At 43.5% G+C, this 27,027-nt stretch overlaps 1 protein-coding gene across 1 annotated transcript; it reads right to left on the bottom strand.

Annotated features, from left to right (window-relative positions):
• Positions 1-322: 322 nt before the first annotated feature.
• Positions 323-26,897, bottom strand: LOC123506962 (endoplasmic reticulum transmembrane helix translocase-like). Its single transcript, XM_045259424.1, has 24 exons — positions 26,601-26,897; positions 23,724-23,813; positions 22,556-22,920; positions 22,385-22,457; positions 21,678-21,809; positions 20,497-20,719; positions 19,767-19,964; positions 19,244-19,426; positions 18,077-18,335; positions 15,702-15,753; positions 15,494-15,596; positions 13,664-13,848; positions 12,362-12,472; positions 10,857-10,982; positions 10,471-10,563; positions 9,732-9,897; positions 9,129-9,317; positions 8,015-8,190; positions 7,772-7,895; positions 6,161-6,357; positions 3,921-4,063; positions 1,748-1,856; positions 1,252-1,395; positions 323-547 (listed from the first exon to the last, which is right to left on the bottom strand). Exons 1-24 carry the CDS (start codon positions 26,880-26,882, stop codon positions 422-424), a joined length of 3,849 nt encoding a protein of 1,282 aa, XP_045115359.1. The 5' UTR covers positions 26,883-26,897; the 3' UTR covers positions 323-421.
• Positions 26,898-27,027: the final 130 nt, after the last annotated feature.

The raw sequence follows: 27,027 nt of genomic DNA, 5'->3' as shown, positions 1-27,027 counted from the left end.
AGAGCAAAAAGTGGAAGGCTAATAATATATATAAAATTAATCTTAATGTTTATTTATATATATATGAAAACTTCTTCTTCTTCTTCTTCTCTCTCTCTCTCTCTCTCTCTCTCTCTCTCTCTCTCTCCACTACTACTATGGAGGAGAGAGAGAGAGAGAGAGAGAGAGAGAGAGAGAGAGAGAGAGAGAGAGAGAAAGAAAGAGAATAATTTTTACATCTATGCACTCTCTCTCTCTCTCTCTCTCTCTCTCTCTCTCTCTCTCTCACTTTCTCCCATTCAAATCCGTCATCTACCCACTCCCCTCTCACTCTCTCACTTTCTCTCGCTCTAAACCCCCTTACGTGTTTCTCTCTTCAATTCTCTCCATCCTAAACTTTTCCTCGCTCAAATCCGCCACCTACCCACTCCCCTCGCTCTAATTAAAGCGAGGAGTGGCGGAGCTTGGGGGAGAGGCGTCCTTCACCAAATAGAGCGAGGCAGAGGCGGTCGGCGGCGAGAGAGAGAGAGAAATCGACCACCAGAACCTTCAACAGAGTCAGCCGGAACTGAAAGAGAGATTAGAGCGAGTGAGATTAGAGCGAGTGAGATTAGAGCGAGTGAGATTAGAGCGAGAGAGAGAGAGAGAGAGAGAGAGAGAGAGAGAGAGAGAGAGAGAGAGAGAGAGAGAGGAGGAGGAGGAGGAGGAGGAGGAGGAGGAGGAGGAGGAGGAGGAGGAGGAGGAGGAGGAGGAGGAGGAGGAAGAAGAAGAGGAGGAGGAGAAGGAAGAGGAGGAGGAGGAGGAGGAGGAGGAGGAGGAGGAGGAGGAGGAGGAGGAGGAGGAGGAAGAAGAGGAGGAGGAGGAGAAGGAAGAGGAGGAGGAGGAGGAGGAGGAGGAGGAGGAGGAGGAGGAGGAGGAGGAGGAGGAGGAGGAGGAAAATATTTAATTTTCTTCTTCTTCTTCTTCTTCTTCTTCTTCTTCTTCTTCTTCTTCTTCTTCTTCTTCTTCTTCTTCTTCTTCTTCCTCCTCCTCCTCCTCCTCCTCCTCCTCCTCCTCCTCCTCCTGAAATTCTCTCCACCCTAAACATTTTTCTCTCCAATCCATCACCTACCCACTCCCCTCTCCCTCTCACTCCCACTCCCTCTCACTTCCGCCCTCTCCCACACCCCTCTCGCTTCTCTCCATCCAATTCCCTCCACCCTGGTCTTTTTCCCACTCCGATCCGTCACCTACCCACTCCCCACTTTTCTCTCCACCCACTCCTCCACTTACCTCCTCCGAAAACTCCACTATTTCAAACTGCCGGCTGAATTCTGGGAAGAGTCCGACACTCAGACAGACAACCAATGAGAAGGCGGACCCAAGGCAGTACAGCAGCGGTTTGTTGTCCCCTAGGCTCTCCATATATGGCCGTCCCTGTGGAGAAGTGGAGAGATGGAGAGAAAAAATGGGAGTAGGTAGGTGACGGATTTGAATGGGGAAAAGTTTAGGGTGGAGGGGAGGAGGTGTGGAGGAGCGTGAGGGGGGTGTGGAGGTGCGGGTGGTGGTGGATCAGGTGGAGGTGGATGAGGTGGGGGTGGAGAAATTATATATAAAAATAAATATATATTATAATTTTGTCTAACTACTACTACTACTACTACTACTACTACTATTACCACTACTACCACTAACTTCCTCTCGATCTGCCCTTGATCCTAAACACTTTTTTATCCAATCTACTACTACTACTACTACTACTACTACTACTACTACTACTACTACTTACCCGATAGTTAATGGCGAAGGTGGAGATTTGTAGAGACAGGGAGATGATGTAAACTGTAGAATTGATCAAGTTAGGTTCAAATTCCTTCTCCAAGTCGGATGGTCCTAACCTGTTGACAAAATAGTAGTAGTAGTAGTAGTAGTAGTAGTAGTAGTAGTAGTAGTAGATTGGATAAAAAAGTGTTTAGGATCAAGGGCAGAGCGAGAGGAAGTTAGTGGTAGTAGTAGTAGTAGTAGTAGTAGTAGTAGTAGTAGTAGTAGTAGTAGTAGTTGAAGGAAAGAAGAAAATATGTTATCTCTCTCTCTCTCTCTCTCTCTCTCTCTCCTCATCTTTTCCCCGTTCAAATCCGCCACCTACCCACTCCCCTCGCTCTAATCTCACTCGCTCTAATCTCACTCACTCTAAACACACACTCTCTCAATTCTCTCCCTCCTCGTCTTTTCCCCGTTCAAATCCGCCATCTACCCACTCCCCTAGCTCACTCGCTCTAATCTCACTCACTCACCAATCTCACTCACTCTAAACACACACTCTCTCAATTCTCTCCCTCCTCATTTTTTCCCCGTTCAAATCCGCCACCTACCCACTCCCCTCGCTCTAATCTCACTCGCTCTAATCTCACTCACTCTAAACACACACTCTCTCAATTCTCTCCCTCCTCATTTTTTCCCCGTTCAAATCCGCCATCTACACACTCCCCTCGCTCACTCGCTCTAATCTCGCTCACTCGCTCTAATCTCACTCACTCGCTCTAATCTCACTCACTCTAAAAACACACTCTCTCAATTCTCTCCCTCCTCATTTTTTCCCCGTTCAAATCCGCCACCTACCCACTCCCCTCGCTCTAATCTCACTCGCTTTAATCTCACTCGCTCTAATCTCACTCACTCTAAACACACACTCTCTCAATTCTCTCCCTCCTCGTCTTTTCCCCGTTCAAATCCGCCATCTACTCACTCCCCTAGCTCACTCGCTCTAATCTCGCTCACTCGCTCTAATCTCACTCACTCTAAACACACACACTCTCAATTCTCTCCCTCCTCGTCTTTTCCCCGTTCAAATCCGCCATCTACCCACTCCCCTCGCTCTAATCTCACTCACTCACCAATCTCACTCACTCTAAACACACACTCTCTCAATTCTCTCCCTCCTCGTCTTTTCCCCGTTCAAATCCGCCATCTACCCACTCCCCTCGCTCTAATCTCACTCGCTTTAATCTCACTCACCAATCTCACTCTCTAAAAACACACTCTCTCAATTCTCTCCCTCCTCGTCTTTTTCCCGTTCAAATCCGCCCCCTACTCACTCCCCTCGCTCACTCGCTCTAATCTGGCTAGCTCACTCGCTCTAATCTCACTCACTCGCTCTAATCTCACTCACTCTAAACACACACTCTCTCAATTCTCTCCCTCCTCGTCTTTTTCCCGTTCAAATCCGCCACCTACTCACTCCCCTCGCTCACTCGCTCTAATCTCGCTCACTCACTCTAATCTCACTCACTCACCAATCTCACTCACTCTAAACACACTCTCTCAATTCTCTCCCTCCTCATCTTTTCCCCGTTCAAATCGCCATCTACTCACTCAGCTCACTCAACACATCTAATCTCGCTCACTCTCTAATCTCGCTCACTCTCTAATCTCACTCCTCACTCTAATCTCACTCACTCACCAATCTCACTCACTCTAAAAACACACTCTCAATTCTCTCCCTCCTCGTCTTTTCCCCGTTCAAATCCGCCACCTACCCACTCCCCTCGCTCACTCGCTCTAATCTCACTCACTCACCAATCTCACTCACTCTAAACACACACATTCTCAATTCTCTCCCTCCTCGTCTTTTCCCCGTTCAAATCCGCCATCTACTCACTCCCCTCGCTCACTCGCTCTAATCTCGCTCACTCACTCTAATCTCACTCACTCTAAAAACACACTCTCTCAATTCTCTCCCTCCTCATCTTTTCCCCGTTCAAATCCGCCATCTACTCACTCCCCTCGCTCACTCGCTCTAATCTCGCTCACTCGCTCTAATCTCACTCACTCACCAATCTCACTCACTCTAAAAACACACTCTCTCAATTCTCTCCCTCCTCATCTTTTCCCCGTTCAAATCCGCCATCTACTCACTCCCCTAGCTCACTCGCTCTAATCTCGCTCACTCGCTCTAATCTCACCTCCTGGGGCTGATCTCGTTGGCCAGTGAGACGAGGTAGACCAGACACCAGAAATGTGTGGCAAATTGTAGCAAGACTGTGGATATTGTGTACATGTTGAAGATGTTTGGAAGAGGTCGTTGCTTGCTCAACTCCGGGAGTGGCTGTAGAAAAATGGATAAAAATAGTAGTTATAGTGGGGTTAGGAACGTGAAATTTGGTGTGGGTGTAGGGGAAGGATAGTAGTAGTAGTTCCAATAGTCATTCATCCTCTACTATCCCTGACTATCCCAGAAAAAATTGAAATAGTAAAATAAATTAATCGGTCAAACTGAAGGTAACACATTTTTTCAGCCTACACTTCTTACAAAAATGGTTAAAAGTAGTAGTTATAGTAGAGTTAGGAACGTGAAATTTGGTGTGGGTGTAGGGGAAGGATAGTAGTAGTAGTCCCAATAGTCATTCATCCTCTACTATCCCTGACTATCCCAGAAAAAACTGAAATAGTATAACTGAACTGAAAGTAACAATTTTTTTTTTAACGAACTAACTTTAGAAAAATTTAAAAAAGTAGTAGTTGTAGTGGGGTTAGGAAGGTGAAATTTGGTGTGGGTGTAGGGGAAGGATAGTAGTAGTAGTCCCAATAGTCATTCATCCTCTACTATCCCTGACTATCCCAGAAAAAACTGAAATAGTATAACTGAACTGAAAGTAACAATTTTTTTTTTAACGAACTAACTTTAGAAAAATTTAAAAAAGTAGTAGTTGTAGTGGGGTTAGGAAGGTGAAATTTGGTGTGGGTATAGGGGAAGGATAGTAGTAGTAGTCCCAATAGTTATTCATCCTCTACTATCCCTGACTATCCCAGAAAAAATTGAAATAGTAAAATAAATTAGTCTGTCAAACTGAGAGCAACACATTTTTTCAGCCTACACTTCTCACAAAAATGGTTAAAAATAGTAGTTATAGTAGAGTTAGGAACGTGAAATTTGGTGTGGGTGTAGGGGAAGGATAGTAGTAGTAGTCCCAATAGTTATTCATCCTCTACTATCCCTGACTATCCCAGAAAAAACTGAAATAGTATAACTGAACTGAAAGTAACAATTTTTTTTTTAAAGAACTAACTTTAGAAAAACTCAAAAAAGTAGTAGTTGTAGTGGGGTTAGGAAGGTGAAATTTGGTGTGGGTGTAGGGGAAGGATAGTAGTAGTAGTCCCAATAGTCATTCATCCTCTACTATCCCTGACTATCCCAGAAAAAATTGAAATAGTAAAATAAATTGTCGGTCAAACTGAGAGTAACACATTTTTTCAGCCTACACTTCTTACAAAAATGGTTAAAAGTAGTAGTTATAGTAGAGTTAGGAACGTGAAATTTGGTGTGGGTGTAGGGGAAGGATAGTAGTAGTAGTTCCAATAGTCATTCACCCTCTACTATCCCTGACTATCCCAGAAAAAACTGAAATAGTATAACTGAACTGAAAGTAACAATTTTTTTTTTAACGAACTAACTTTAGAAACACTAAAAAAAGTAGTAGTTGTAGTGGGGTTAGGAACGTCAAAATTGGTGTGGGTGTAGGGAAAGGATAGTAGTAGCAGTCCCAATAGTCATTCACCCTCTACTATCCCTGACTATCCCAGAAAAAATTGAAATAGTAAAAAAAAATTGTCGGTCAAACTGAGAGTAGCACATTTCTTTTGAACGAACCAACTTTAGAAAAACTAAAAAAAGTAGTAGTTGTAGTGGGGTTAGGAAGGTGAAATTTGGTGTGGGTGTAGGGGAAGGATAGTAGTAGTAGTCCCAATAGTCATTCATCCTCTACTATCCCTGACTATCCCAGAAAAAACTGAAATAGTAAAATAAATTAGTCGGTCAAACTGAAAGTAACAGATTTTTTCAGCCTACACTTCTCACAAAAATGGTTAAAAATAGTAGTTATAGTAGAGTTAGGAACGTGAAATTTGGTGTAGGTGTAGGGAAAGGATAGTAGTAATAGTCCCAATAGTCATTCATCCTCTACTATCCCTGACTATCCCAGAATAAACTTAAATATTAAAATGAAATAGTCACACGCAGACTTAAAATGTTTAAAATTTCTACCGACTCTTCTTACAAAAATGGCTAAAAATGGTAGTTATAGTGGAGTTAGGAACGTGAAATTTGGTGAGGGTGTAGGGGAAGGATAGTAGTAGTAGTCCCAATAGCCACATAACCTGTACCATCCCTGACTATCGCAAAACTATCGATCAAAGAACAACTTACCTTTGAGCGAGAGATGAAGAGGAAACAGCCAGCCAGTAGGAGGCCTTGCAGAGTCGCCTGGTAGTCACTAAATTTAATTCCGTCCAAATAAAGGACAGACTGGGAGTACGCCAATATTAGAGCATTTAAAGCCAAGATTTTGAACATCTGCAGAGTGGTCACAAGAGTACAGCGGCCCTGCTTGATGATGTGGCACACTGCGGAGAGACGAAAAGTGAGATATCTCTAAAAGTAAGGGGTTAGGATTAAAGCGAGGGTAGCCATGCGTAGCCCAACTCTCGCTCTATCTCTCGCTCTAATCCCCATCATGCTAACCCAAGAGAACACAAAGAAATATTGAAAAAGCTAAGTGTATCTCAAGACAGAATTGAGAAAATATTGACATTTCCTCGTATAAAAAGTGAGATATCTCTAAAAGTAAGGGGGTTAGGATTAAAGCGAGGGTACCCATGCGTAGCCCAACTCTCGCTCTATCTCTCGCTCTAATCCCAATCATGCTAACCCAAGGGAACACAAAGAAAAATTGAAAAGACTAAGTGTATCTCGACAAAATTGAGAAAATATTGACGTTTCCTTGTATAAAAAGTGAGATATCTCTAAAAGTAAGGGGGTTAGGATTAAAGCGAGGGTAGCCATGCGTAGCCCAACTCTCGCTCTATCTCTCGCTCTAATCCCCATCATGCTAACCCAAGAGAACACAAAGAAAAATTGAAAAGACTAAGTGTATCTCAAGACAAAATTGAGAAAATATTGACGTGTTTCCTCGTATAAAAAGTGAGATATCTCTAAAAGTAAGGGAGTTAGGATTAAAGCGAGGGTAGCCATGCGTAGCCCAACTCTCGCTCTATCTCTCGCTCTAATCCCCATCATGCTAACCCAAGAGAACACAAAGAAAAATTGAAAAAGCTAAGTGTATCTCAAGACAGAATTGAGAAAATATTGACGTGTTTCCTTGTATAAAAAGTGAGATATCTCTAAAAGTAAAAGGGTTAGGATTAAAGCGAGGGTACCCATGCGTAGCCCAACTCTCGCTCTATCTCTCGCTCTAATCCCCATCATGCTAATCCAAAGGAACACAAAGAAAAATTGAAAAAACTAAGTGTATCAAAACAAAATTGAGAAAATATTGACGTTTCCTCGTATAAAAAGTGAGATATCTCTAAAAGTAAGCTAGCTCTACCAAAACAAACAGCAGCCAAATGTAGCCCAAATTAAAGCGAGTCATGGCTTTATTCTCTCTCTCTCTCTTTCTCTCTCCATCCTGAACATTTTTTCTCTCCAATCCGTCACCTACCCACTCCCTTCCCTCTCACTTTTCTCTCCATCTCTCCCTCTCACTTCCTCTCACTTTCTCTCCATCCACCTCTCACTATTCTCTCACTTCTCCCCATCACTTTCTCTCCATCCTAGTCTTTTTTTCTCTCCAATCCGTGACCTACCCACTCCCCTCTCTCTCTCACTTTTCTCTCCATCTCTCCCTCTCACTTCCACCACCTCTCACTATTCTCTCACTTCTCCCCATCACTTTCTCTCCATCCTAGTCTTTTTTTCTCTCCAATCCGTCACCTACCCACTCCCCTCTCTCACTCTCACTCTCTCACTTTCTCTCACCGCACTGTATTGAAGAGAGCTTGGAGGTGAATGGAGCAGCAATGGAGGCGTCTCCTAACTTCACTATCATGTTGTTCTCTTGCTCTAAGTCCTGTAGGAGTTTCTGAAGCTTGGCCATCTGTTCCTGAGAAGTGGCAGTGGTAGTTATAGTTGTAGTAGTAGCAGTTATAGTAGTAGTAGTAGTAGTAGTAGTAGAATAATAATAATAATAATAATAAATCAATTAATTAATTTCTTAAATACCTGATGATGATTGGCTGATAGAGAGTATCGACCACCACCAGCGTTCCTCTTCCCTCTCCGCTCCGCCTGTCTGTCTGTCTGCCTGTCTGTCTGCCTGTCTGTCTGTCTGTCCGTCTGTCTGACTCGCCGCATGGTTGAGGTAGGTCTATCCGGAGCCCCTGATAGTATAGCCACGCCTGGAATAGTACAGATAGTCGTACAAATAGTCAAAATAGTAGTAGTAGTCAGCATTTTGGTTTAAAGTTTTTGGTGTGTGGCTATTTTAGAAAATGACTATTTTGACTATGAAGGAAGGGAGGTAGGATAGTCAAATATGGAGGAAAGGTGGAGGAAACATGGAGGAAGGTCTGTGTGGGTGGAGGTAAGTGGAGGTAACTTGTGGAGGGAGATATGGAGGAAAGATTGTGGACTTTTGGTGGAGAAAATTATAAAAAATGTCAGGTTTTGGTGTGACACTATCTTAGAAAACGACTATTTTGACTATGAAGGAAGGGAGGTAGGATAGTCAAATATGGAGGAAAGGTGGAGGAAACATGGAGGAAGGTCTGTGTGGGTGGAGGTAAGTGGAGGTGCTATGTGGAGGGAGATATGGAGGAAAGATTGCAAACTTTCAGTGGAGAAAATTAGAAAAATTTGCTTTTTCATCCATATCTCCCTCCACATACCACCTCCACTTACCTCCACCTACACAGACCTCTATCAACCCCTCCTCCACCTGTCCACAAACCCACACCCTCCTAACCCACCTCTAAGATAGTCAAAATAGTCGTTTTGTAAAATAGTCTCACGGCAAAATCCCAACATTTTTTCTGATTTCTACCTCCAAAAGTCCACAATCTTTCCTCCATATCTCCTCCACATCCACCATCTCCACTCCTCCTCCTCCACCTACCCACAAACCCCCACCCTCCTAACCCACCTCTAAGATAGTCAAAATAGTCGTTTTCTAAAAAAAAGTCACGCCAAAATACAACATTTTTTCTGATTTCTATCTCCGAAAGTCCACAATCTTTCCTCCATATCTCCCTCCACATACCATCTCCACTCACCTCCACCACAGACCTCTACCCTCCTAACCCCCCTCTAAGATAGCAAAATAACCATTCGAACTCACCACAGTGGGCGTGCTTGAGGGCCCCTACATCATTGGTGCCATCCCCACACATCAAAGTAGTATAGCCAAGGTCTTTATAGAGAGTAATGGCCAATTCCTTCTGGCTTGGAGAGACTCGTGCAAATACTCGAATTGCTGGCAAAATAGACCTCAGTAGGCCTAGGCAATTGTGTGGAGGTGCGCCAGACCCTGTGTGAGAGAGAGAGCGAGTGAGAGAGCGAGAGAGAGCGAGAGGGAGTGAGAGAGAGCGAGAGGGAGTGAGAGAGAAGGGGTTTTTTAAAAGGATGAGAGAGTGTGGAGAGAGAGAGAGAGAGAGAGAGAGAGAGAGAGAGAGAGAGAGAGAGAGAGAGAGAGAGAGAGAGAGAGAGAGAGAGAGAGAGAGAGAGAGAGAGAGAGATTTTCTCTCTCTCTCTCTCTCTGTCTCTGTTTGGAAATGAGAGAGAGAGAGAGAGAGAGAGAGAGAGAGAGAGAGAGAGAGAGAGAGAGAGAGAGAGAGAGAGAGAGAGAGAGAGAGAGAGAGAGAGAGAGAGAGAGAGAGAGAGAGAGAGAGAGAGAGAGAGAGAGAGAGAGAGAGAGAGAGAGAGAGAGTTACGACACACACACATACGGACACACTTACCTCACCAGTAACACAGAGGTCATATTTTTTTAAAGCTAGCTCTAATCCAATCTCTGAAAAAGAGCGAGAGAAAGAGAGAGAGTCGTCCAGATCTCTCCACTCCCACTCTCGCTCTCTCTCGCTCAATTCCTCGCTCGATTTCCTCTTGGCCTGAAAAGAGAGAGAGAGAGAGAGAGAGATCCAGAAAATGCTACATCAACAGGATTGGAATACTCAATAGGGATAAACCAGCTGGAGTAACTTTGATCCAACAGTTGAAATGCTACATCAACAGAATTGGGAACTTTCAATAGGGATAAACCAGCTGGAGTAACTTTGACCCAACAGTTGAAATGCTACATCAACAGAATTGGGAACTTTCAATAGGGATAAACCAGCTGGAGTAACTTTGACCCAACAGTTGAAATGCTACATCAACAGTATTGGGAACTTTCAATAGGGGTAAACTAGCTGGAGTAACTTTGATCCAACAGTTGAAATGCTACATCAACAGAATTGGGAACTTTCAATAGGGGTAAACCAGCTGGAGTAACTTTGACCCAACAGTTGAAATGCTACATCAACAGAATTGGGAACTTTCAATAGGGATAAACCAGCTGGAGTAACTTTGACCCAACAGTTGAAATGCTACATCAACAGAATTGGGAACTTTCAATAGGGGTAAACCAGCTGGACCAATTTTGAGCCAAGGGTGAAAGACTGAAAAAGGAGATTTCTACACACCTGCAAGACCAACACAGCTGACTTTTGGGTGAACCTGAGCTCACTGGCGACATGGCAAGCCGTTAAGTAATTGTCGCCAGTTAGGATGACAGCCTGAAATAATAATAATAATAATAATAATAATAATAATAATAATTAATAATAATTTCTACTACTACTACTACTACTACTACTACTACTACTACCACTACTACTACTACTACTACTACTACTACTACTACTACTACTACTACAATCTTTCTACTACTACTACTACTACCACCACCACTACTACTACCACCACCACTACTACCACCACTACCACCACCACTACTACCACCACTACTACCACCACTACCACCACTACTACTACTACTACCACCACCACCACCACCACTATAACTTACCGAATGAGACGAGTTAATAATTTCCTTAATAACTTCTTTAGAATCTCGCTTTAATGGGCAAGAAATAATGACGAATCCAGCAAAGGTCAGCCCACTCTCCAGCTCCCCCCTTGTGAGCGACCTTACCTGTTAGAGAGAGTGAGCGAGAGATTAGAGCGAGGGGAGTGGGTAGGTGACGGATTTGAGCGAGAGAAACATTGGGAGAGAGAGAATTAAAGAGAGAACACTGTAGACACACTTAGAGAGAGATTAGGCGAGGGGTGGGTGGGTGGATTTGAGCGAGAGAAACATTGGGAGAGAGAGAATTAAAGAGAGAACACTGTAGACACACTTAGAGAGAGAGATTAGAGCGAGGGGAGTGGGTAGGTGACGGATTTGAGCGAGAGAAACATTGGGAGAGAGAGAATTAAAGAGAGAACACCGTAGACACACTTAGAGAGAGAGATTAGAGCGAGAGGAGTGGGTAGGTGACGGATTTGAGCGAGAGATACGTTGGGAGAGAGAGAATTAAAGAGAGAACACTGTAGACACACTTAGAGAGAGAGATTAGGCGAGGAGTGGGTGGGTGGATTTGAGCGAGAGATACGTTGGGAGAGAGAGAATTAAGAGAGAACACCGTAGACACACTTAGAGAGATTAGGCGAGAGGTGGGTGGGTGGTGGATTTGAGCGAGAGATCGTTGGGAGTTAAGAGAGAACACCGTAGACACACTTAGAGAGAGATTAGAGCGAGAGGTGGGTAGGGTGACGGATTTGAGCGAGAGAAACATTAGGAGAGAGAATTAAAGAGAGAACACCGTAGACACACTTAGAGAGAGAGATTAGAGCGAGAGGAGTGGGTAGGTGACGGATTTGAGCGAGAGAAACATTGGGAGAGAGAGAATTAAAGAGAGAACACTGTAGACACACTTAGAGAGAGAGATTAGAGCGAGGGGGGTGGGTGGGTGACGGATTTGAGCGAGAGAAACATTGGGAGAGAGAGAATTAAAGAGAGAACACCGTAGACACATTTAGAGAGAGTATAAAAGTGAGAGAGAGATTAGAGCGAGGGGAGTGGGTAGGTGACGGATTTGAGCGAGAGAAACATTGGGAGAGAGAGAATTAAAGAGAGAACACCGTAGACACATTTAGAGAGAGTATAAAAGTGAGAGAGATTAGAGCGAGAGGTGAGTAGGTGATGGAAATTAATAGAAAAAATAGCAAAATAGAGAGAATTAAAGAGAGATTCATGTAGAGACACTTAGAGAGAGGAAAAAGTGAGAGAGAGAAATTAGAGCGAGGAGAGTAGGTAGGTAACAGAATCAAACGAAAAAAAGTTTAGGATGGAGAGAATTAAAGACAGAAACACATAAAGATAGTGAGAGAGAGCAAAAGTGAGAAAGTGAGAAAGTGAGTAAGTAGGTGACGCATTTGAACGGGAAAAAAACCAAGAGAGAGAGAATTAGAGAGAGAAAAAGATAGAGATAGAGAGAGAGAGAGAGAGAGAGAGAGAGAGATATAACTTACTTCTGAGTGAGATAACTTTCCAATGTCCTTCCTTGCAAGAGCCAAAACGCGAGCGCCCCGTTTTGAAAGCGTCTTATACGTGTCGTCATAGCCCTCAGGAACTGTGTGGAGCTGTGAGAGAGAGAGAAAGTGAGAGAGAGAGAGAGGGGAGTGGGTAGGTGACGGATTTGAGAGAAAAAATGTTTAGGATGGAGAGAATTGGAGGGAGAATCACGTAGGGACATTTAGAGAGAGAGAAAGTGAGAGAGAGAAAGTGAGTGAGAGAGGGGGTAGGGTTGGAGAGTGATGGATTGGAGAGAGAGAGAGAGAGAGAGAGAGAGAGAGAGAGAGAGAGAGAGAGAGAGAGAGAGAGAGAGAGAGAGAGAGAGAGAGAGAGAGAGAGAGACTATAACACTTTTCAACAATTATATTACTACTACAACCTCTTACTTACACTTCTAAACCTTTGTAGTAGTGTAAAGTAACCCTGAAGTATTTATAAGTAAATATTTCTAATACTTAACAAAAGCTACAGGATTGGACTCACTTAATAGGCACAAACCACTGGGAGGAAAATCCAAACCCAGTAACTGACTCCCAACAAAAGCTACAGGATTGGACTCGCTCAATAGGCACAAACCACTGGGAGAAAAATCCAAACCCAGTGACTGACTCCCGACAAAAGCTACAGGATTGAAGTTGCCCAATAGGCACAAACCACTGGGAGAAAAATCCAAACCCAGTGACTGACTCCCAACAAAAGCTACAGGATTGGACTCACCCAATAGGCACAAACCACTGGGAGAAAAATCCAAAACCAGTGACTGACTCTCCACAAAAGCTACAGGATTGGACTCACCCAATAGGCACAAACCACTGGGAGAAAAATCCAAACCCAGTGACTGACTCCCAACAAAAGCTACAGGATTGGAGTCGCCCAATAGGCACAAACCACTGGGAGAAAAATCCAAACCCAGTGACTGACTCCCAACAAAAGCTACAGGATTGGACTCACTCAATAGGCACAAACCACTGGGAGAAAAATCCAAACCCAGTGACTGACTCCCAACAAAAGCTACAGGATTGGACTCACCTAATAGGCACAAACCACTGGGAGAAAAATCCAAACCCAGTGACTGACTTCCAACAAAAGCTACAGGATTGGAGTTGCCCAATAGGCACAAACCACTGGGAGAAAAATCCAAACCCAGTGACTGACTCCCAACAAAAGCTACAGGATTGGAGTCGCCCAATAGGCACAAACCACTGGGAGGAAAAGTCGAAACCCTTGACCAGACTCGGCCAACATGCACCAACACCTACCATTCCCCTGATGGTCTCTGGGGCCCCCTTGACCGCTGACAGGTAGTTGATGTCGCCAGATACAGTGGTGTAGCCTGCCACAACTGCCATTCTCTTCAGCTGGGCAGTGAAGTGAAACCTTTGAAGGATACGCAGGCCAGCCATCTTCCCTTTCCTCGGAACTACAGCTGCCCCAGAACTGTCGCCTGGAAAGTAGTAGTAGTAGTAGTAGTAGTAGTAGTAGTAGTAGTAGTAGTAGTAGTAGTAGTAGTAGTAGTAGTAGTAGTCTTCATTTTTTTTTTTAGTCAAAATAGGTCTACATTTTTGCATTTTCTAGGCCTATGGAGAGAGCGAGAAAGTTGGCAATAAAGAGAGAGCGAGTGAGAGAGATTCAGCTACAAAATGAGATAGAGAGAGAGAGATTAGAGCGAGTCAGAGAGGAGTTAGAGCGAGTTTTGTGGAGACATCTTGAGAGAAAAACTGAAAAAAGTGACAATTTTGACTCGTTAGGTCTACATTTTTGCATTTTCTAGGCCTATGGTTAGAGCGAGAAAGTTGGCAATAGAGAGCGAGCGAGCAAGAGAGATTCAGCTACAAAATGAGATAGAGAGAGAGAGATTAGAGCGAGCAAGAGAGGAGTTAGAGCAAATTTTGTGGAGGCATCTTGAGAAAAATTGAATAAAGTGACAATTTTGAGCCATAGTTAGGCCTACATTTTTACATTTTTCAGGCCTATGGAGAGAGCACAAGAGTTGGCAATAGAGAGAGCGAGCAAGAGAGATTCAGCTAAAAAATGAGATAGAGAGAGAGAGATTAGAGCGAGTCAGAGAGGAGTTAGAGCGAGTTTTGTGGAGGCATCTTGAGAGAAAAATTGAAAAAAGTGACAATTTTGACTCGTTAGGTCTACATTTTTGCATTTTCTAGGCCTATGGAGAGAGCGAGAAAGTTGGCAATAGAGAGCGAGCGAGCAAGAGAGATTCAGCTACAAAATGAGATAGAGAGAGAGAGATTAGAGCGAGTCAGAGAGGAGTTAGAGCGAGTTTTGTGGAGACATCTTGAGAGAAACTGAAAAAACTGAAAACTGAAAAAAAGTGACAATTTTGACTCGTTAGTTCTACATTTTTGCATATTCTAGGCCTATGGAGAGAGCGAGAAAGTTGGCAATAGAGAGTGAGCGAGCAAGAGAGATTCAGCTACAAAATGAGATAGAGAGAGAGAGATTAGAGCGAGCAAGAGAGGAGTTAGAGCAAATTTTGTGGAGGCATCTTGAGAGAAAAATTGAATAAAGTGACAATTTTGAGTCATAGTTAGGCCTACATTTTTACATTTTCAGGCCTATGGAGAGAGCGAGAAAGTTGGCAATAGAGAGAGCGAGCAAGAGAGATTCAGCTACAAAATGAGATAGAGAGAGAGAGATTAGAGCGAGCAAGAGAGGAGTTAGAGCAAATTTTGTGGAGGCATCTTGAGAGAAAAATTGAATAAAGTGACAATTTTGAGTAATAGTTAGGCCTACATTTTTACATTTTCAGGCCTATGGAGAGAGCACGAGAGTTGGCGATAGAGCGAGAGCAAGCAGGAGAGATTCAGCTGCAAAATGACATAGAGAGAGAGAGATTAGAGCGAGCGAGAGAGAAGTTAGAGCGAGTTTTGTGGAGGCATCTTGAGAAAAACTGAAAAAAAAGTGATAATTTTGAGTCAGTTAGGTCTACATTTTTGCATTTTCTAGGCCTATGGAGAGAGCGAGAAAGATGGCAATAGAGCGAGAATAAGCGGCAGACATTCCTCTACAGAATGAGACAAAGAGCGAGAGATTAGAGCGAGCGAGAGGGAAGTTAGAGCGAGTTTCCTTACCCTTAGTCAGAATCCAGTCTATGGCAGCCAATGTCGCCTTCTCTTGTGGATCTCCAACCAGTCCGTCTTCAAGCTGTACGAGGGAGTGACAAGCTGCTACTACCTGCAATAGTAAGAATAGTAGTAGTAGTAGTAGTAGTAGTAGTGAGAGAAGGAAAATTGTAGTAGTAGTAGTAGTAGTAGTAGTAGTAGTAGTAGTAGTACATACCTGAATACTATCCGGAGGTGCCTCGCTCAATGGAACTATCTCAGCCGTGCCCCTGCAACAGTAGTAGTAGTTATAGTAGTAATAGTAGCAGTTATAGCAGTAGTAATATCTTCACAAACTAAATTTCCTCACTACAGGATTGGAAAATCACTCAGTCACTTTAACCTATTGAAAAAACCCAATCCTGTTAAACTAAGCCCCTCACCACCCAAAGCTACAGGATTGACAAAAGCTCCCAGTGATAAACCCCTATGAGCAAACTCCAAACTGTGCTCCCCAACCACCACCCAAAGCTACAGGATTGACAAAAGCTCCCAGTGATAAACCCCTATGAGCAAACTCCAAACTGTGCGCTTGTCAACCACCACCCAAAGCTACAGGATTGACGAAAGCTCCCAGTGATAAACCCCTATGAGCAAACTCCAAACTGTGCGCTTGTCCCCAACCACCACCCAAAGCTACAGGATTGACAAAAGCTCCCAGTGATAAACCCCTGAGCAAACTCCAAACTGTGCGCTTGCCCCCTCACCACCCAAAGCTACAGGATTGTCAAAAGCTCCCAGTGATAAACCCCTTATGAGCAAACTCCAAAATGTGATCCCCGACCACCACCCAAAGCTACAGGATTGACAAAAGCTCCCAGTGATAAACCCCTATGAGCAAACTCCAAACTGTGCGCTTGTCCCCGACCACCACCCAAAGCTACAGGATTGACAAAAGCTCCCAGTGATAAACCCCTATGAGCAAACTCCAAACTGTGCGCTTGTCCCCAACCACCACCCAAAGCTACAGGATTGACAAAAGCTCCCAGTGATAAACCCCTATGAGCAAACTCCAAACTGTGCGCTTGCCCCCTCACCACCCAAAGCTACAGGATTGTCAAAAGCTCCCAGTGATAAACCCCTTATGAGCAAACTCCAAACTGTGCGCTTGTCCCCGACCACCACCCAAAGCTACAGGATTGACAAAAGCTCCCAGTGATAAACCCCTATGAGCAAACTCCAAACTGTGCGCTTGTACCACCACCCAAAGCTACAGGATTGACAAAAGCTCCCAGTGATAAACCCCTATGAGCAAACTCCAAACTGTGCGCTTGCCCCCTCACCACCCAAAGCTACAGGATTGTCAAAAGCTCCCAGTGATAAACCCCTATGAGCAAACTCCAAACTGTGCGCTTGTCCCCAACCACCACCCAAAGCTACAGGATTGACAAAAGCTCCCAGTGATAAACCCCTATGAGCAAACTCCAAACTGTGCGCTTGTCCCCGACCACCACCCAAAGCTACAGGATTGACAAAAGCTCCCAGTGATAAACCCCTATGAGCAAACTCCAAACTGTGCGCTTGCCCCCAACCACCACCCAAAGCTACAGGATTGACAAAAGCTCCCAGTGATAAACCCCTATGAGCAAACTCCAAACTGTGCGCTTGCCCCAACCACCACCCAAAGCTACAGGATTGACAAAAGCTCCCAGTGATAAACCCCTATGAGCAAACTCCAAACTGTGCGCTTGTCCCCAACCACCACCCAAAGCTACAGGATTGACAAAAGCTCCCAGTGATAAACCCCTATGAGCAAACTCCAAACTGTGCGCTTGTCCCCACCACCACCCAAAGCTACAGGATTGACAAAAGCTCCCAGTGATAAACCCCTATGAGCAAACTCCAAACTGTGCGCTTGCCCCCAACCACCACCCAAAGCTACAGGATTGACAAAAGCTCCCAGTGATAAACCCCTATGAGCAAACTCCAAACTGTGCGCTTGCCCCCTCACCACCCAAAGCTACAGGATTGACAAAAACTCCCAGTGATAAACCCCTATGAGCAAACTTCAAACTGTGCGCTTGCCCCCTCACCACCCAAAGCTACAGGATTGACAAAAGCTCCCAGTGATAAACCCCTATGAGCAAACTCCAAACTGTGCGCTTGTCCCCGACCACCACCCAAAGCTACAGGATTGACAAAAGCTCCCAGTGATAAACCCCTATGAGCAAACTCCAAACTGTGCACTTGCCCCCTCACCACCCAAAGCTACAGGATTGACAAAAGCTCCCAGTGATAAACCCCTATGAGCAAACTCCAAACTGTGCGCTTGTCCCCAACCACCAACCAAAGCTACAGGATTGACAAAAGCTCCCAGTGATAAACCCCTATGAGCAAACTCCAAACTGTGCACTTGTCCCCAACCACCACCCAAAGCTACAGGATTGACAAAAGCTCCCAGTGATAAACCCCTATGAGCAAACTCCAAACTGTGCGCTTGTCCCCAACCACCACCCAAAGCTACAGGATTGACAAAAGCTCCCAGTGATAAACCCCTATGAGCAAATTCCAAACTGTGCGCTTGTCTGCTTCCATCAACCACTTTGGACTCACCTTAGCCCTGCCAGCCCCTCCACCACAAGGTCACTAGAGGTTAAAGTCCCAGTTTTGTCCAGGCAGGCCACATCCACCTTCCCGGCCAGTGGGATTCGGAAAGGCTCAGTGCAGAACACAGATAGTTTGGAGAGCGATAGTAGCGATGTATTGACAGCCAGGGATAGTTCGATAGGCAGCTCTGGTGGTACTACTGAAGTTAGGATCAGTGTGCACTCGAGAAATAGTTTGTAGCGGCTCCTCTCCGGATCCTCTGTGCCTGGAAATAGTGAGAAATAGTTCGGAGATAGTTTTGGAAATGTTGACTATTTTGACTATTTTTGGGGTAGGAAAATTAAGATAGTAGTAGTCAGGTTAGAGAAATGGTCGGAAATAGTTCGAAGATAGTTTGGAGATACTTTGGAAAATCTGACTATTTGACTATTTTGGGATATGGAGGAAAGATTGCAGACTTTCGGAGGTAAAAATGAGAAAAATTGTCAGGTTTTAAATTGAGACTATTTTACATAATGACTATTTTGACTATTAAGGAAGGGAGGTAGGATAGTCAAATTGGGAGAGAAGGTGGAGGAAAGATGGAGGAAGGTCTGTGTAGGTGGAGGTAAGTGGAGGTAACTTGTGGAGGGAGATATGGAGGAAAGATTACAAACTTTCGGAGGTAAAAATTAGAAAAATTGTGGGTTTTGATGTTTGACTATTTTAGAAAACAACTATTTTGACTATCAAGGAAGGGAGAAAGGATAGTCAGAATTGGAGAGAAGGTGGAGGAAAGATGGAGGAAGGTCTGTGTAGGTGGAGGTAAGTGGAGGTAACTTGTGGAGGGAGATATGGAAGAAAGATTACAAACTTTCGGAGGTAAGAATGAGAAAAATTGTTTGGTTTTGATGTTTGACTATTTTAGAAAACATCTATTTTGACTATCAAGGAAGGGAGGTAGGATAGTCAAAATTGGAGAGAAGGTGGAGGAAAGATGGAGGAAGATCTGTGCAGGTGGAGGAGTGTGGAGGTAACAAGTGGAGGGAGATATGGAGGAAAGATTACAAACATTGAGGCAAAAAAATAAGAAAAATCACCAAGATTCTGCTACAACTATTTCACAAAACAACTATTTTGACTATGAAGGAAGGGAGGTAGGATAGTCAAAACAGCGCAGGATAGTGGACTAACCTTTCACCCACACGTACGCAGCAGCAGCCACAGCAAAGACTAGCAGGAATAGTATAAATGCCAGTGTTTCCAAACTATTCGCTGTCACTCGGCTGACTCCAAACAAAATAGTCTTCAATAGGCGACCTTGAGCAGTGGCAAAACCCGTTCTCAACACGTAGCAGACACACCCTCCGTCCGGACCTGTAGCAGTAGTAGTAGTAGTAGTAGTAGTAGTAGTAGTAGTAGTAGTAGTAGTAGTAGTAGTAGTAGTAGTAGTAGAAACAGCAGGAGGAGGAGGAGGAGGAGGAAAATTGTAGTTGTAGTAGTAGTAGTAGTAGTAGTAGTAGTAGTAGTAGTAGTAGTAGTAGTAGTAGTAGTAGTAGTAATATCTCTCTCTCTCTCTCAAAATAATAGTAGTAGCAGTAGTAGCAGCAGAAAAAATAGTAATAGTAGTAGTAGTAGTAATATTTCTCAAAAACAACAACAACAGTAGTAGCAGTAGTAGAAAAAGTAGTAGAAAAAATAGTAGTAGTAGTAGTACCTCTGAGGGCAGTAGTAGTCTTGGCGGGGGGGGTGTGCTGGACAAGCTTCGTGCCCCCATAGAGAACATGAAGCTTGGAATCAGTCGCCATATTGAGCAGTTGGCAACCCTGTCCGCCTCGACTATTTTGACTATCCGAGTGTAGCTTGGTGTCGTCTGCCCCCGAGATTCCCTCCTTCATCTGTGGTATGCTTTCTCCTGCAGTAATAGTAGTGGTAGTAGTTAGTGCACCACAGTCTTAAGGCAATTGGAATTCTCAATAGGCAAAACCACTGTGAGAAAATTTGAGCCTGTTGATGTGGCACTGACCCTCAAGAAAAGCTACAGGATTGGAGTTCATCATAGGCAAAAACCACTGTGAGAAAATCTGAGACTGACCCTTAAGAAAAGCTACAGGATTGGAGTTCTTCATAGGCAAAAACCACTGTGAGAAAATTTGAGTCTGTTGATGTGGCACTGACCCTCAAGAAAAGCTACAGGATTGGAGTTCTTCATAGGCAAAAACCACTGTGAGAAAATCTGAGACTGACCCTTAAGAAAAGCTACAGGATTGGAGTTCATCATAGGCAAAAACCACTGTGAGAAAATTTGAGCCTGTTGATGTAGCACTGACCCTCAAGAAAAGCTACAGGATTGGAGTTCCCAATAGGCAAAAACTACTGTGAGATTTTTCCAAAGCCCTTGACTGCATAATAGTTCAAAATAGTGTACTACTACTACTACTACTGACCTGTTAGCATGCTCTCGTCCACCACACATGACCCTCTCAATAGTAGCAGGTCACATGGCACCAAATAGTCACTGTTTGTATTAGTAGTAGTAGTAGTAGTAGGATTATTACTACTACTACTACTACTATTACTATTTCTGATAACGCTGACTATATCGCCAGGAACTAGTGCAGTAGTCAGGATAGGACGCCATCTTCTTGCCCTGTAAACCTGGAAGTAGTAGTAATAGTAGTAGTAGTAGTAGTAGTAGTATAGAAAATTGTCACATACACACACAAATTGTCTCAGAAAAGTACTATTTTGACTATCAAGGAAGGATGGTAGGATAGTCAAAATTGGAGAGAAGGTGGAGGAAACATGGAGGAAGGTCTGTGAAGGTGGAGGTAAGTGGAGGTAACTTGTGGAGGGAGATATGGAGGAAAGATTGCAAACTTTCAGAAGTAAAAATGGGAAAAATTGTCAGGTTTTGAAGTTCGACTATTTTACAAAACAGCTATTTTAACTATCAAGGAAGGGAGGTAGGATAGTCAAAATTAGAGAGAAGGTGGAGGAAACATGGAGGAAGGTCTGTGTAGGTGGAGGTAAGTGGAGGTAACTTGTGGAGGGAGATATGGAGGAAAGATTGCAAACTTTCAGAGGTAAAAATGCGAAAAATTATCAGATTTTGAAGTTCGACTATTTTACAAAACAACTATTTTAACTATGAAGGAAGAGAGGTAGGATAGTCAAAATTGGAGAGAAGGTGGAGGAAACATGGAGGAAGGTCTGTGAAGGTGGAGGTAAGTGGAGGTAACTTGTGGAGGGAGATATGGAGGAAAGATTGCAAACTTTCAGAGGTAAAAATGGGACAAATTATCAGATTTTGAAGTTCGACTATTTTACAAAACAGCTATTTTCACTATGAAGGAAGGAAGGTAGGATAGTCAAAATTTGAGGGAAGGTGGAGGTAACATGGAGGAAGGTCTGTGAAAGTGGAGATAAGTGGAGGTAACTTGTGGAGGGAGATATGGAGGAAAGATTGCAAACTTTCAGAGGTAAAAATGGGAAAAATTATCAGGTTTTGAAGTTCGACTATTTTACAAAACAGCTATTTTAACTATGAAGGAAGAGAGATAGGATAGTCAAAATTGGAGAGAAGGTGGAGGAAACATGGAGGAACAAGTAACAGTCTGTATGGTATATGGTTTGGAGAAATTTCTGATATTTCTGAGCTGTTGCTGGACAGAGTGCATTCGAAAACCACTAACATGCAGAGAGTGAACACAGAATAGTACCAATAGTCATCCAGACACCAGAGGGCCACGCAGAACACCTGGGGGGGGGAGAGAGATAGAGATAGAGATAGAGAGAGATAGAGAGAGAGATTATTTTTTTTACTATTACTACTACTACTACTACTACTACTACTACTACTACTACTACTGTCTTCCTCTTCTTCTTCTCTACATCCTAAACACTTTTTTATCCAATTTCCTACTACTACTATTACTACTATTACTATTACTACTACTATTATCACCACTACTACTACTACTACTACTACTACTACTGTCTTCCTCTTCTTCTTCTCCTACATCCTAAAATATCCAATACTACTACTACTACTACTACTACTACTACTACTACTACTACTACTATTACTACTGTCTTCCTCTTCTTCTTCTCTACATCCTAAACACTTTTTTATTGAATTTCCTACTACTACTACTATTACTACTATTACTATTACTACTACTATTACCACTACTACTACTACTACTACCACTACTACTACTACTACTGTCTTCCTCTTCTTCTTCTCTACATCCTAAACACTTTTTTATCCAATTTCCTACTACTACTACTACTACTACTACTACTACTATTACTATTACTACTACTACTTACTTGGAACACAAAAAATGGCGCTGTTGCTCTGTCCTTAAATAGTTCCATGAATTCCGGGATGTCCATTTGTAATCTGCCGAGAAATGACTATTACTATTACTATTACTACTATTACTATTACTATTACTACTTACTATTACTATTTCCACTGCCACCACCACTATAACTTACAGGTTAGGGCCGTACTTCCTCGTAGCCTTGTCCACACTCTCCTGCTTCAAGTGGCCCTTAGATAGTAGATAGTCGGATAGTCTGAGGCCGGTGGGATAGTCAAGAGGGAGAAAGGAACTATTTTGAAGGCTATCTGCAGTTGGGCTGGAAATTGGGCTATTTTTTGGAGCCTGGTCAGAAATTGGGCTATTTTTTGGCGATTTTGGGCTATTTTTTGTCAGAATGTATTTAACTTTTTGAAATATGAAAAAAATACGTTCCTCTTCTTCTTCTTCTTCTTCCTCTTCCTCCCTCTTCTTCCTCCTCTTCTTCTCATTGTCTTCCTCTTCCTCCTCCTCCTCTTCTTCCTCCTCCTCTTCTGATATCTAAAATGTCAAGATTATTTTTCACTTTTTCAATCTCTCAGTATTCTCTCGCTTCTCTCCATCACTTTCTCTCCATCCTAGTCATTTTTCTCTCCAATCCGTCACCTACCCACTCCCCTCTCTCTCACTTTTCTCTCCATCTCTCCCTCTCAATTTTGCACTCTCTCAGTATTTTATCACTTTTCCCCATCACTTTCTCTCCATCCTAGTCTTTTTTTCTCTCCAATCCGTCACCTACCCACTCCCCTCTCTCTCTCACTTTTCTCTCCATCTCTCCCTCTCACTTTTGCACTCTCTCAGTATTCTCTCACTTCTCTCCATCACTTTCTCTCCATCCTAGTCTTTTTTTCTCTCCAATCCGTCACCTATCCCCCCCCTCTCTCTCTCACTTTTCTCTCCATCTCTCCCTCTCACTTTTGCACTCTCTCACTATTCTCTCACTTCTCCCCATCACTTTCTCTCCATCTTAGTCTTTTTCTCTCCAATCCAACCTACCCCTCTCTCTCTCTTTTCTCTCCATCTCTCCCTCTCACTTTTGCATTCTCTCAGTATTCTATCACATCTCTCCACCACTTTCTCTCCATCCTAGTCTTTTTTTTCTCTCCAATCCGTCACCTACCCACTCCCCTCTCTCTCTCTCTTTTCTCTCCATCTCTCCCTCTCACTTTTGCACTCTCTCAGTATTCTCTCGCTTCTCTCCATCACTTTCTCTCCATCCTAGTCTTTTTTCTCTCCAATCCGTCACCTACCCTCTCCCCTCTCTCTCTCTCTTTTCTCTCCATCTCTCCCTCTCTCACTCTCACCTTCACTCTTTGCAGGGGTACCAACTCTGCCGATCCATTGTTTGCAGTTGGTGTGACTCTAGCCAGGGTTGCCTTTCGAGGGTCTGTCTCCTGGAAAAGTAGTAGTAGTAAGTTCGTAAGTCTGCGATTTTTCCTCCATATCTCCCTCCACAAGTTACCTCCACTTACCTCCACCTACACAGACCTTCCTCCATGTTTCCTCCACCTTCTCTCCAGTTTAGACTATCCTATCTCCCTTCCTTGATAGTCAAAATAGTCGTTTTGTAAAATAGTCGTACATCAAAACCTGGCAATTTTTCTCATTTTTATCTCTGAAAGTCTGCAATCTTTCCTCCATATCTCCCTCCACAAGTTACCTCCACTTACCTCCACCTACACAGACCTTCCTCCATGTTTCCTCCACCTTCTCTCCAGTTTAGACTATCCTATCTCCCTTCCTTGATAGTCAAAATAGTTGTTTTGTAAAATAGTCGAGCATTGAAACCTGACAATTTTTCTCATTTTTACCTCCATAAGTCTGCAATTTTCCTCCATATCTCCCTCCACAAGTTATCTCCACCTCTCTCCTCCGGTTGACTCTTTCCTCCATGTTTCCTCCACCTTTCCATCAATTTTGACTATCCTACCTCCCTTCCTTGATAGTCAAAATAGTCTTTTTGTAAAATAGTCGAGCACTGAAACCTGACAATTTTTCTCATTTTTACCTCCGAAAGTCTGCAATCTTTCCTCCATATCTCCCTCCACATTATACCTCCACTTACCTCCACCTACACAGACCTTCCTCCATGTTTCCTCCACCTTCTCTCCAGTTTAGACTATCCTACCTCCCTTCCTTGATAGTCAAAATAGTGGTTTTGTAAAATAGTCGAGCACTGAAACCTGACAATTTTTCTCATTTTTACCTCCGAAAGTCTGCAATCTTTCCTCCATATCTCCCTCCACAAGTTATCTCCACCTGTCTCCTCCGATTGACTTTTTCCTCCATGTTTCCTCCACCTTCCCATCAATTTTGACTATCCTAACTCCCTTCCTTGATAGTCAAAATAGTCGTTTTGTAAAATAGTCGTACATCAAAACCTGGCAATTTTTCTCACTTTTACCTCCGAAAGTCTGCAATCTTTCCTCCATATCTCCCTCCACAAGTTACCTCCACTTACCTCCACCTACACAGACCTTCCTCCATGTTTCCTCCACCTTCCCACCAATTTTGACTATCCTACCTTCCTTCCTTCATAGTTAAAATAGTTAAAGTTATAGATGGTTAGGTTAATCACTATTCCTCCTCCTCCTCCTCTTCTTGTGGCTGTGTGTACATTACTAGTGCATTGTGGGTGTGTTATCCACCACAGTTGCCTGCTGGTCACTTCTGCCATCTCTCACTATTCTCTCACTTCTCTCCATCACTTTCTCTCCATCCTAGTCTTTTTTTCTCTCCAATCCGTCACCTACCCACTCCCCTCTCCCTCTCACTTTTCTCTCCATCTCTCCCTCTCACTTCTGCCACCTCTCACTATTCTCTCACTTCTCTCCATCACTTTCTCTCCATCCTAGTCTTTTTTTCTCTCCAATCCGTCACCTACCCACTACCCTCTCCCTCTCACTTTTCTCTCCATCTCTCCCTCTCAACACTCAACAAACAAGTGACTTGGAGGAGAGGTGGAGGAAACATGGAGGAAGGTCTGTGTAGGTGGAGGTAAGTGGAGGTATAAAGTGGAGGGAGATATGGAGGAAAGATTACAAAAATATCGGGTTTTGATGTTTGACTATTCTATAAAACGACTAATTTAACTATCAAGGAAGGGAGGTAGAGTAGTCAAAATTGGAGAGAAGGTGGAGGAAACATGGAGGAAAGTCTGTGTAAATGGAGGTAAGTGGAGGTAACTTGTGGAGGGAGATATGGAGGAAAGATTGCAGACTTTCAGAGTGTAAAAATGAGAAAAATCGTCAGGTTTTGATGAGAGACTTTTACAAAATGACTATTTTAACTATCAAGGAAAGGTGGCAGGATAGTCAAAATTGGAGAGAAGGTGGAGGAAACATGGAGGAAGGTCTATGTAGGTGGAGGTAAGTGGAGGTAACTTGTGGAGGGAGATATGGAGGAAAGATTACAAACTTTGAGAGGTTAGGTTTATGAAATGTCTAAGAGAGTGTACCAGTCTGCCGTGTGTGGAAGATGCTACGTGGAACAAGCTGAAAGATAGGTAGAGAAAATTAGAGATAGTGAGAAAGTGAGCGAGGATAGACGGAATTGCTTTCTCTCACATTATAGAGCAACTCTCGCTCTATCCAACCGTGTCAAGCAATTCACTCTATCCTCGCTGACTCTCTCTCTATCTTTAATTTTCTCTACATATCTCTCACAAAATATCTTCACCCACCACATCCTCACTCAACTTTGTCGCTCTATATCTCTGGTCTCGCTCTATCTCTATCTCTCTCACTCTCACATTATAGAGCAACTCTCGCTCTATCCAGCCGTGTAAAGCAATTCACTCTATCCTCGCTCACTTTCTCACTATCTTTAATTTTCTCTACATATCTCTCACAAAATATCTTCATCCACCACATCCTGACTCAACTTTGCCGCTCTATATCTCTGCTCTCGCTCTATCTCTATCTCTCTCACTCTCTCACATTATAGAACAACTCTCGCTCTATCCAACCATGTAGAGCAAATCACTCTATCCTCGCTCACTTTCTCACTATCTTAAATTTTCTCTACATATCTCTCACAAAATATCTTCATCCACCACATCCTCACTCAACTTTGCCGCTCTATATCTCTGCTCTCGCTCTATCTCTCACTCTCTCACTCTCTCACTCTCTCACATACACGTACAGGTAGACGTACACGTGCAGGCAAAGGTGTGTACGTACCTGGCTGCACGTAAGGAGGCATTTAGCGACAATGGACCAATGACACGCCAGGAAGCAGAGGATTTGACTCCCTCCGAGTACAGCCACGCCACACCACCATCTTATATCGCCAATTTCTCCGCCGCCCACGCTCCCAAACGCCGCCCACGCCGCCCACAGCAAGGCAAAGGGTGCTATTTGTCCCGAGAGGAGCAAGGGACGCCGCCGCCATAGGGTTACGCTGGAAATAACGTTTAAATCAGGGTTACTTGACAGCTGGTTTGGTCTGTCTCGCAACGCCATTGTTAGGAAGGTGGCAAGCCGCCTTGTTGTTTTATCCTGCTTTGCTTGTTGTGGTGTTTTTTGGTGTTTTTATGGTTTTCTGGTGTTTTTTATTTATTATTTTGTTTTTTGGTAAGGAATTTGAGTTTTTGTGTTTTTTGTGTTT

The sequence above is a fragment of the Portunus trituberculatus genome, chromosome 2 (assembly GCF_017591435.1).
Source record: "Portunus trituberculatus isolate SZX2019 chromosome 2, ASM1759143v1, whole genome shotgun sequence".
Lineage (NCBI taxonomy): Eukaryota > Metazoa > Arthropoda > Malacostraca > Decapoda > Portunidae > Portunus > Portunus trituberculatus.
This window is presented reverse-complemented; position numbering and strand designations above follow the sequence as displayed.

What these genes read in the sequence shown, in the direction of transcription:
- LOC123506962 (XM_045259424.1), bottom strand. Translation starts at nt 26,882, where the DNA reads ATGGCGTTGCGAGACAGACCAAACCAGCTGTCAAGTAACCCTGATTTA. An exon ending in TGAGGTAAGTGTGTCCGTAT is followed by an intron (nt 9,318 to 9,731) that starts GTGTGTGTGTCG and finishes TCTCTCACACAG; the next exon opens with GGTCTGGCGCACCTCCACAC. An exon ending in CCTCAAGCACGCCCACTGTG is followed by an intron (nt 8,191 to 9,128) that starts GTGAGTTCGAAT and finishes GTACTATTCCAG; the next exon opens with GCGTGGCTATACTATCAGGG.